At 39.2% G+C, this 12,114-nt stretch overlaps 1 protein-coding gene across 2 annotated transcripts in view; it reads right to left on the bottom strand.

The window, feature by feature from the left end:
• ACSF2 (acyl-CoA synthetase family member 2) overlaps positions 1-12,114 on the bottom strand; it is a 72,226-nt gene that overhangs the window by 42,592 nt on the left and 17,520 nt on the right. For both annotated transcript variants that reach the window (XM_075177908.1, XM_075177909.1), the window contains exons 2-6: positions 11,306-11,501; positions 5,925-6,053; positions 4,957-5,010; positions 2,738-2,856; positions 2,312-2,474 (exon numbers count right to left, since the gene is read on the bottom strand). In XM_075177908.1, the coding sequence (XP_075034009.1) occupies positions 2,312-2,474; positions 2,738-2,856; positions 4,957-5,010; positions 5,925-6,053; positions 11,306-11,501 (661 nt within the window). The remainder of the gene's footprint in view (positions 1-2,311; positions 2,475-2,737; positions 2,857-4,956; positions 5,011-5,924; positions 6,054-11,305; positions 11,502-12,114) is intronic.

The raw sequence follows: 12,114 nt of genomic DNA, 5'->3' as shown, positions 1-12,114 counted from the left end.
AGATTTTTAACACAGCTGCCTCCTTCTGCTGAAGACAACGTGGCCACCTGAGGACCTGTATTCATGTCTGGTAGACGTGCCCTGAAATATTTACCTTTTGGGATTGTGTTAAATGTTTTGAAACCTGGTTTCCCATATTCTATTGCGGCTAAATGTCTTAATGCCAAGTCTTGGAAGCAACTACAATCCCTGTCACTTAGGTCATTCATTTATACTATTTGGTTTATAGCATGTGGAAAAAATAATATACTATCTGTATGATAAGGGTGATACATTTACACAAGTTTGGTTACTTTGGCTGATATACAATAGAAGGACCACTCCTTAAAGTTAAAACACATGAAAACACTAGGTTTTCTACTACTGCAAGGTACTTGTACTTCCTCCCACCCACTATCCAGCTGACTTAAGGACATGTAGTAGTCCTTGGTTTATTCTGTTTGCAAAATGTAATACTCAGTCCTCAGATAATACAGTTTGGTGCCTTTAAAATATCACAGTTACCCTCTGTCTCGCTGATTGTTAAAATGTAGAGAGAAACTGTTCATGTTGTCATGACTCCTCCCAAACTTAGAGGACTTTTTTTAACAACTATAATGAATATTAAACCTTTCCAGATTTGCAAAGTGCCACTAGCATTGTGGAAATTAAAGGTAAGTAATTAGAAAAATGTGATCATTTCTTGAACTGAAGGATGATGTTTTTGCACTTCTTAAGAAAATCAAAGCTAGAATACAAGCTGATCTAATGATAGAATGAGGTTTTGTCTTTCACAAAAAAAACAAACAATGCAATTGTAATTTTTACAGAATTAAATATATTGGAACCATTCTCTTGTGAATGGCCTGCTGGTAAATAATTAGCTGACTAGCAACATGAAATTCAGTTGTCTTCCAGTAGGACTTATTCTTCTGGGGCCTGATTCATTAAAGATCTTAACTTGAGAAACTTCTTATTTCAGTCTCCTGGACAAAACCATGTTACAATGCAAGGGGTGTAAATTAGTATTCTGTTTTAAATACTGACTGTTTTTTCATGTAGCACAAAAATATCAACTTTAAATTTCAGTGTACAAATAAGCTATCAAGTATTTGTGTGCTACATGAAAAAACAGGCAGTATTTACCTTATGTGCAAAACAGAATACGAATTTGCACCCCTTGCAATGCAACATTGTTTTGTCCAGGAGACTGAAATAAGAAGTTTCTCAAGTTAAGATCCTTAATGAATCAGGCCCCTGCTGTCCAACTTTTTCTGCACTGCCTTACTAGGGCCTAAACTGGTCTCCTTGAGCGCTTTCAGGTACAGGAAGCATCTGATTGCAGCTCAGTTGTTAATGGGTGATTGTTTTATGACCAGTAGTAATCTCACATACCCCCAAATACTGCAAGCAAATTCCTGCAACATTTTGGAAAAAATAAAAGACCTATTGATGAATCGGAACGGATTATTTGAAAACCTAGGAATGATTCAGTGTTTGTTAAAAGCCAATACCAATTGGCAACATCTAAGCTTCATACAGAAAGAATTCCTGGATCAGTCTCGCAAAACATCACGGTGTAGCTGGCAAAACTCAATGATTTGTTACGTACCACACTGTGTCCATGAGGAGTGCCAAGTTGAGCACTTATTACGGATAAACTATAATTGGTATCAGTAGAAGGGGAAGGTGGGTAAAGATTTAACAGTGTTATGAACTTCTCAGTGACTAATCACCCCTATACAGAATCTATTGCACTATTTTTCACCATCAGCAGTCGCCTTTCCCGAAACCACACTGTTTACTGATACTCGGATACCCCCCCCCCGCCCCACGACTTGATTCCAGTAATATATCGTTGTAATCAGCTGTGAGTGAGGTAGTGTCAGGGAAACTGGCAGCAATTGGGCTACATGTAGACGAAACAAGACAAACAAGACACAAGAGAGAATAGTCAATTGGCAGAGATCCAACAGCAAGGTCCAGTATACACAGTCATGGTCAAACCTACTGAATCCTGCAGCAGAAAATATACCAATCTATATAGAACAAAAGGTACAGGCATTAGCCTAGGTAAACATTAGCAAGGCGATAATGACAATGAGTATTAAGGTAGGTCCTGGCCAATCAGCATGAGCAGAGAGTAGTAGCTGATCAGCTGCTAGGTAGTGAGCAGTAATGAGTCTAGCAAGAGTTGATACCTCCAGTACACAGAGACACAACAACTCTGACATACAGCAGAATCTGGAATGGATTCTGAGTCAACAGAGCAGCAAAAATATAACAAACAGAATAGTATTTAGTTGCTGGAACCAGGTATATGTTAACTCACAGATGTAAACTGAATATTGATGGGATCATCACAGGACACTGTCTTCTGTATATCATTCAGCTGCTTCACAAACTGAGTGCTCCCAGCATCCATCACTTCCTGAAACTGAAAAGCACCTGGGTTCTTCTTGTCCAAGGTTATCACAATGCGTAGATCTGGGAGCCTGACAAACAGAAGGTGGAAAAAACAACGTAAAAAAAATGATTATGACACTTTAAGGTAATGTACTCACAACTCAGCATGTGGTGTACTACCCTATGCTGCATTCAAGCGTCACTGCTTGTGAAAACTGAGCTAGACCATCATCATGGTAAGTACTGTAACAATATAAGGAGAGATGGAACTCCCCATGGGAGGAGAGGAGAAAATATACATAAGAGATGAGAAACAGATAGGAAACATGCCCATATAATAGAGCCCACTTACAATTTGCTCTTGATGCCCCCTGCTGGTGAATGCTCAATCTCTGGACAAATTTGACGAAGAAGTTCATAGTATCTCTGCGATTTAAACTCTGACGGGAACACAAGGGCAGAACAGCCAACCTATGAAGTAGTAAACAGGAGTGACAATATCAAGCAAGAGTTGCAGAAAGGATGCAAAAAGTAAAAACTGAAATGTACAAATGAAATAGAAATAAGGTAACAACAACAATAATAATAATAATAATAATAATAATAATAATAATAATAAAATACAGACACTGCAGTGGTGAATACCACTAAAACTAAAATTGCTTAATATGTAGTATTACTACTAAGATGCTTGAATGTTTATGCAAACGTTAGAGGAAAGTATCATGCAATAAGTCTGAGATTTGCGGGAGAAACATTTTTCATCTAAACACTCAGACTTCCTCACTATGACAAAGAACACAAAAGACACCACTTGAAGTTTAAAGTCATAAATCAAAGAAAATGATTTGCTTAACTTCGGCCTAAGCGCAGACGGAACAGGACAAAAGAAGTTTCCAGTGTTGCCATTCAGCGTGAGCTGCTGCATCACAAGACGACTTTATAGTGTGGTAGTAGAGGACAACACACATAGCAGTCATCTGTTAACCCGATTTCTGGACATGCCCAAAATTGATCCCATTATTTTGGTCCGGTCCTTATCCATGCAAAGCTTTCGGGCCACAAATATTGCATTATCAGCCAAAATTGGCACATATCACTGCATATATGGTCAGGATTAGATTAAAAAGGAAATAACTGGGAGTGGAAGGGGGGAGATGAAGAACAGGGATAGGTAATCTAGCGAGAAGCAGTTTGATGTTTTTTGTTTAATTAATCTTCAAATAGTCAGAGTAATAACACAGGTACATTAAAAAGGGAAAAATAAAAAAAAATGACAAATGAATACAATATGGCACAAGGCCTTTGATAAAGCAAAAAGTATTTTCAAAGTCTCCTGAAGTAAATATGAAGTCTTTATTGCATTCACATCAGATGTGGACACCTCTCAAGCAGAGAGAGGTGTTTCCTTATGCAGACAAGTACCAACTTTTATACATTTTAACAGCATCTGTCACACAATGTGATGATCTATAGTCTTATTTGCAGTTTGCTAAGAAGTTCCTATTAAACATTGTCTACCTTGAGATAAAAAAAAAAACACATAAACCAACATTGTTACAATTGTTGGGATGCAAATCTCACTTCACTTCATTTAGCTTGACCATTCTCATTGTTCTTTAAACCTATAGGTAAATAAGATTGTTCTTCTGCACTAAGACTACATCTGTTCAAACCATGTTAACCTTTGACCCCTTCCAGCTGAATTCTGAAAAGAACAGAATTGGACACATAAAACATAAGAATATTGTATTGTTTAATTGAAACAATATTAGCCATAAAGAGTGAATATTGTGTCAATCAGTTTGGCTTCCACATCACCTTACTCTACAATGCCCCCTCTAAAGCCTACTTTTTTACAAAGCTACTGCTAAGCTCATATATACCAATATATATTTATATAATATAAGATCTAGATGTCTCCTGGCTGCTTCGTTTAGACACTGCCTGGGAAACTGTAAGTGGAGAAGATAGATATTTGTAGTGGAAACTTCTACATAAATGAGCACTGGATGAACCTGACAGATTTACACAGCTTTTTTTATAGTGTAATAAACTCATAATTTGTTATTTATTACCATCATCTTGAGTGCTGCTGTTTCATCCATTTGATGAGATTTATTCAGCCCGTCATAGAAGTATTAACCACTGATTTTACCGTAAGCGAGTTTTGTCTATTGAAGTTCCTAGAAGTGCATTTTTTCTACCAGTAGGAACCACGGTTACCAACCGTCAGTAAACATACTGACAGTCAGTGAGTAACATTTACTGTTTCTTTAGTGTAAGTTAAAAAAAATATTCTTTAGCAGCTTAGTAACAATATCAATTTACAAACAGCATGCACCACAGGCATGGGGTGAGCCTAAAAAAGATGGTTAGTCTCTATTTCCAGTCCCCGTGCCCCCCATGCTGCAGATTGCTAATAATTTGATTTATATGACGCATTTGTATATCACATACATAAAATATTAATAAAATTAGCATATGTAACAGGCTGGCATGCCTGTAGTTCAAGCACCTTTATAATAATCTGCTACTATGGATGATAAACATTTAGCACCGGTGTCCTACCTTACGAAGCACATATTCTAGTTCCTTCGCTTGATACGCTGGATTCACAGATACCTGGAGACAGGAAACCTTTATTATAAGGAGGGACACTGCATGTGTAATATGAAAAGTATTTTTGTTCCATCAGCATGTTTTACAGGAAGAATAGGTAAATGGATTTTACACTTAAGAATCTATTTGTCTAAATAACTTCTTCCAGATTAGCATTAACTGTGTTCTGTACTACGGGTAACATCTCCTCTTCTTCGCAGAGCCCCAAGTGAGAGAACCCAAACAAATTACGGTTATTACGGGGGTGGGGGTTTGTTTATTTTTGCAAAATGGATTTTTAAAGTGGAAGACTTCTTTAAGTTCTAGGCTGAGACTTTGACTTATTAGGACATATTAAGAATTAAACAAAATATAGTGTAGTATGCAAGAATAATTAAAATATTTTAATGATGAATAAAAAAAAAAAACCAATATATTCTACATTATGTAACAGGAGCAAAATATATTCACACGAGGAATGAACACAGTTATATGTAGAGAGATGAACAATGGTGTGATTTGGTTGAGGTACTTGAGAACATTTTATATGGTATACTTGCACTATGTGTTATAATTAAAGGCTATAAAACAGGGGTTGGAAAATTTTACATATATATTAATTGCAAATAATATTATTGACTCTAATTTAAGGCAATTTTTATATTAGGTTTAGTAGCTTTAAAGAGCACCTACACTAAGTGGATACAGCACATTTAGTGAGCTGAACCAATGTCCCTTACAATGGCCGATCTCAACAATTTCTCCAAGTAAAAAGGTGGAAATGAAAGAAACAGTTTTGCAAATAATAACAATTAATATTTATATGTTGCCTCATCACATATCTGTTTAGTATGCAGGTGGCAGGTCCACCTTTCTAAAAATACTTTGTTTATAATTTTAAATAAAAGGCTGTGGTTAAAACACACAGCTGATCTTACCAGTATGATCCCAGCTTGAGCCGTTGCATACTGCACAACGATCCATTCATAGCTGTTTGGCCCCCACATTCCCAGACGGTCTCCTTTCTTCAAGCCTAGCGCTAGGAGCCCAGCAGCCATGGTCTCTACCTGAAAGGGAAAACAATTAGTCACTCTTCTCTTACAACCTACTGCATTCATGATATGCAGTCATGTTCCAATCTCACAAATATATATATGTTTCTACTTACTATATACTCCAAACTAAAGATATTCATGGACTAAAAATTAGAGATGCTCACTGACCCCCGTGAAGTGGTTTTGGTTTTGGATCTGGATTAGCTTCGTGTTTTGGTTTTGGCAAAACCACCCTCCTGTGTTTTGGTTTTGGATTTTTTTAGAAAAAATCCTAAAATATGCTAAAATCACATAATTTTGCTCTTTTTTTGTTCCTACATTATTATTAACCTCAATAACACTAATTTCAAGTCATTTGCAGTCAAGTTTGACCAACTCACAGGTCACAATATTATTTTCATACACTTTCGGACAAATACTGCAGCGATCTGGCTGGATGGTAAGCGACAGAGCAATGACTCAAACACACGGCAGTTCCTAGCACATCTAGGACACAGAGGCACACAGCAGTGGCAAAAAAGAAAAAGGGGGGTCCGCCCTCCCTCCCACCCACTGTTATGTAGGATCTTAAAACGGAATCCAAAACTTTCGAGATCCGATGACGTAATGATGACGTTTTGCCTCGTTTTCAATTCCGAGGGCGCGCAACAGTATCGAGCCGGCTCGGCTCGTTACTCGGATCTGCTAAGTTTCGGGTATGTTCGGTTCTCGGGGAATTGAACCTGAGCATCTCTAGTAAAAATCATATCTGAACTGTTCAGAAAAAAAATCCACTTTATTTATGTAATCATAAGAAAACTCCAACTTGTGCATCAGACGGAGGGCTTGTGGTTGTAGCCATGGAAGAATGGAGATTACTTTTACAACAGGCACTTCACCCTGTCAACATTTTCACGGATCGTAGTAATCTCCGGTATCTTCACACGGTCGTTATTATTTCTACAGCAAGCCAGGTGGGCACGTTTCATTTCTCACTTATCAACCAGGTACCAAAAATGTTAAGAGCTGATGCTGTCTCCCAGACTTCTATCCTCTGGACTGAAAAGATCCACACAAGCTCTTTAACATTACAGAACCTTCCCGGATCATGTAAGCCGCATCCACCAGTGTTTCAAACTTCATCTAAGCCATGCCTATGGATTTGTATCTCCACACACCAAGATGACTAGCACGTTTACAACAATCATGTTCACAAATCTATTGACAAACGCAATTTTTCATTATCTCGGTATCCATCCTAACTTCCAATGCCAGTCTCCATTTCCATGTCATTGATACTACCATCTATGATCTCCAAATAATCTGGAAGAAAAATTTATGATCCTCTCCCCAAAGCTCTTAATTGGAAAACATATGCTGTTAAACATTGAAAGCCTGTGCCTTTTCTACATCCAGGAGACACAGTGTGATTCTCAACTAAAAGCATTCATTGGACCTCATCAACCCCATTTCCTTCCGGATGAAGCTATCACCTAGTGCAGGCCTGGACAACCTGTGGTTCTCCATGTGTTATGCAACTACAAGCCCCAGCATGCTTTGCCAGTAGATAACTAGCCGATACCCAGCAGGGAATGCTGGGATGTGTAGTTTCACAACACCTGGAGAGCCACAGGTTGGCCAGGTCAGCCCTAGTGTACACATGTCCAATGTTTATCATCTTTCTCTACTGAAGTCTCTGGTAATAAATACTTTTTTACTTATAAAATCATGTCCTAAACCAATACTGACCACTCTTGGCAAAGTGAAGGAACGAAAATGTCTCAAAACGAATTGTTTGACTAGCGGGCCTATGGTCCAGAAGATGGAGCCTACTTTAGAGTTGCTGATGTACATGTTCACCTTCTTGCCAATAATTTCCATCTATGATAACCACTGAAGTCAGGTAGAGGATACCTGGAGGCCATCAGTAATATGGGATGTACTATCACATAATGCCATTTCATTGCTATTTGTTGTGTGTAGCTTGTGTCATCTCTCATTAGTGACCCAGCATGTTTCTTGACGTGCCAGTGACGCTCTGATCCTGTGGATCCAGGAAGCAAGACTTGTTCTAATGGAGAATTATGGCATTTGGCCAAGACTGGGAGAATTTAAATCTGAATCTAGTAACATATTTAGGATTCCAATTACACATGGGGAAATTAGTTTTAATTCCATTGCAGACAATGCAGATCTTGGGTTCGATGGGGACACAAATCAGCTTCTCTTGAAGTTTTAAGAAGCAAAGTTTGCTGCAATAAAACATTAATTCACACTGATTTACAAAAAAGACAAATATTATACAACCGAACAGTGGAAAATTGATAGTACTGACTCCAGCTTTCCAACGAGCTCCCTTAAATTGTAGAGAAATGCAATTCCTTCTGAATTATTTTCCAAGTCAAGGAAACCACTGGTTCTCTTTAGTAAGTGTCATCTCTTAGGCAATATGGGATTTAAAAGAATGGCTCAAACTCCCTCTGCCTACCAAGACAGTGCCTAAATACTCCACCATACATTGCCTCTGATCAAGCTCACTTGCGAAGGGGAGATTTCACAGACTCAAAACCTGTGAGAGGTTGTCGGCCACAAGTACATCTCCATTCTCATACTAATGTATTTGTAACGCTCCGGTCCCGCAAATAGGTACCTGTCTCGTTACCTGCATTCCATTGATCTGGAAACTGCCATGTCCCAGCGTCAGACACTCTTCATCCATTCATTCAGCTATTATCAAATCTGCGCAAGTGCAAGTCTATTGCACTTTAAGGCCTCCTCCCTCTTTTCATTGGCTAAACATTTCTGGAGCACTATTTAAACCTCCTGGATTCACCTGTCTGATGCCTGTTCTTTACTTCCTGCAGCCTGTGGTTCTGGTTCCTGTTCTCCTTGTAGTTTGTGTGTATTTCAGCCAGCTCTCAGTTGGTGGTCTGTGTTGAACCATCGCTTCTCCAGTATCTCTCTTACCATCTCCAGTGTACTTCATTGTGACAGCTCCAGTTCTCTCAACGCTACCACTCAGAGCCGCTACTACACCTGTGACTCCTCAGCTGTTACTACGAGTTGCCTCCACTATTCCAGCATGCACTCAGTTGGTGGCCTGTGCTGAACCATCGCTGCTCCAGTACCTCTATTACCATCTCCCGTGTACTTCATCGTGACAGCCTCTGTTCTCTCACTGCTGCCTCCCAGAGCCGCTACTACACGTATGACTCATCAGCTGTTGTCCTGAGTTACCTCCGCTTTTTCAGTGTGCTCTCAGCTTTAGTCTAGTGTCGAACTTCCGCTGTTCCAGTATCTCTACTATCTACTCCTGAGTACACCATTGTGACAGCTCCTGTTCTTTCATTGTTATTCTGCAGAGCATCTACTCTCCTATTGACTCATTGGCTGCTGACTATCAGCATATATTATTGTTGTTCCTGTTCCTGTATCTATACCACTTACCTGTGGGCTCCATAGTTTCTACCCGCTTCACCTGGCTCCCCCACATCGTTCTGCTCTTCACTCACTCGCGGGACCGCGACCTGCAGGTTTGGTGCCACTAAGACCATACCTCCTTGCGGGGGTTTCTGGTGAAAACCACCTGCCCGTGGGTGGGCCTAGCTATGTTCAGCAGAGCATAGGGATCTATTTCCAGTAAGCCAATCGTGACAGTATTATAGTAAAGGGCAGCTTTCAAGGTCATATTCAAAAAACTCAGAATCAAATTCAATTGACACTTTACAAACAGGCAACAAAATGGTGGTATTTTACAGCAACACTATGGGGAAAACAAAGCTTTTCATCGGTAGATATTGGTTTTAACCAACAATTTCAATCTTTCTGCAGAAAACATTCTGGACATATAGAAAGTAATTAGCATATCTTCTTTCTCACAAAATACCTCATGTCAGACTTTATTTATCATTTATTTAGTATATTCTACAAATTGACAGCTAGAATCTGATTGGATGCTCTAGGCAACATCTCCACTTTTTCAAACCTGCAGTTTAGTAAATATACCCCCAGGGTAATGAGTTCAGAAACGGGTCTCATGAAAATTCTTTTTTTTATAAATTCAACAGACGCTTGTTGAATGTTCTTTACAAGATTCTACTCTTAAAACATATGTTACCTATGTTGTCTGCCTGTAGTTTGCCTACTAGAATTAGTTTATGTGGCTAGGGATTTTGAGTCATCTCTGATTTATGTCTTAGATCCTTGGATGTTGTCTACGTCTACCTAGATGGGTTGCACATTAAACTTAAAGGAAGGACCAATACTTTGTCCACTTTGGTGGAATCAGATTTGATTCGCAATACTGAGGCTCGAACCCTGTTCATAGTTCAGTGCTTATCTATTTGACCAAAACAGCTAAAGCGGGAGCCAGAGGAGTCACTTTTCCATTTATTTCAGCCAGATGGGCTTCCTTTGTTAGCTTTTAAAATCACTAATGGCGCCCACCAGGAAGGGAACGGGAGGCTTTTATAGGAGAAACCATCAGGTGTGTGTTATTCTCTCATAGGTATTGCTAGGGAACAACGTTCTACTTTTGTTCTAGGGTTAAACTTAGTAACTGGAAGCAGTGTCCTCCCTCCCTTCCAAGTGCGATTTTGAGAATTAACAATAATGGTTTATAGAATCGCTCTTTGTAATGCAAAATGTTAATATCAATCTACAACACTATACTTTTACCTTCTCTTTTTTCCCCAGGGTTTCATGGTCTGTCCTAGACGGAAGCTCTAAACCAAGCCAAGCCTAGGGAGACTGTCTACAAAAATAGTCTTTCTTCGCTTCCAGATATCTGGCGCTTAAGGACCTTTCTGGTTTAGTTGAGCATGGTTCTTATTTGTTTGCTAGTGAACAAATCTTCTGTGCTCTTCATAATACAATTACTCTGTTTTTCAAAAGATTGGTTTATCACTTCCAGCTACACATGTGCATGAATGATACTATTAGGTTTGCAGTGGTTCATACTGGGAGGCTGCCACAGTCCCACTATCTGTGGCCTAGAAGAAGGTAAGCTTCCAGGTCATAGATTCCTGCAAAGCCCTGTGAGTGACAATAGGACATCCAACCCACTAGTATGCGGAATGGAGTACAAGCCTTGTATAGGCGACAGGATGCAGCAAGATCTTGTCTGTGCCAATATATGTTATATACACTGACTTTGTACTTAATCTATTTCACATATACTGCAAGGAACACCTTCCTGTTTATATAGTGCTTGTTATATGAGCCTACACCATATACTCCTCTCGTTTACATTCCTTTCATACACGTTCTGTTTGCCCTTCACTTACATCTTTGCTTAGTTGGCTGAAGGTTTTCCTTACGGCGCTTTGCACAACTACAACAGCCTCTTCATCCGGGAATCGCTGGGTAGTGTCATACAAACACTGCTGCACGGTCCTGCTGGTCAGCGGTAGATCAGATGTACCATGGACATAACTAGTGGAAATGACAGGTCTTGGAGGAGGAGAAGCCGTGTGCCTGGAGCTGTAGAACAAAGGATAATTAATGTGTGTACCATTGTGAGAGCGTGCAAGAGTAACTAGTACACTAACAGGTCAGTTTTATAAACATATGTTTGCGGGCAGGCACGTTTGTTGCACAGAAACGCAGACAAATTTATGTGTTCACCAATAAAAAGGTACAATAAAACTCAATTTCATGAACGCACATTTTTCTTTCCTTTTTTCTATAACCCTTGACTTCATTAATTTTTGCCATCAGGCTGTTGGCCATAAATCAGTCCGGGAGTGGGTTATATTTACTAAACTGCATGTTTGAAAAAGTAGAGATGCTGGCTATAGCAACCAATCACATTCTAGTTATTTATTTAGAACATTCTACAAAATGACACCTAGGGGTAAATGTATCAAGCTGAGAGTTTTCCGGCGGGTTTGAAAACTGGAGATGTTGCCCATAGCAACCAATCAGATTCTAGCTATCATTTTCTAGAATATAAAAAATAAATGATAGCTAGAATCCGATTGGTTTTTCAAACCCGCAGGAAAACTCTCAGCTTGATACATTTACCCCCTAGAATCTGATTGGTTGCTATAGGCAACATCTCCACATTTTCAAACTCACAGTTTTAGTAAATATA

Source organism: Mixophyes fleayi, chromosome 6, assembly GCF_038048845.1.
Source record: "Mixophyes fleayi isolate aMixFle1 chromosome 6, aMixFle1.hap1, whole genome shotgun sequence".
Taxonomy (NCBI): Eukaryota; Metazoa; Chordata; class Amphibia; order Anura; family Limnodynastidae; genus Mixophyes; species Mixophyes fleayi.
Note: the sequence above shows the minus strand (reverse complement) of the source record. Positions and strands in the feature narration are given on the sequence as shown.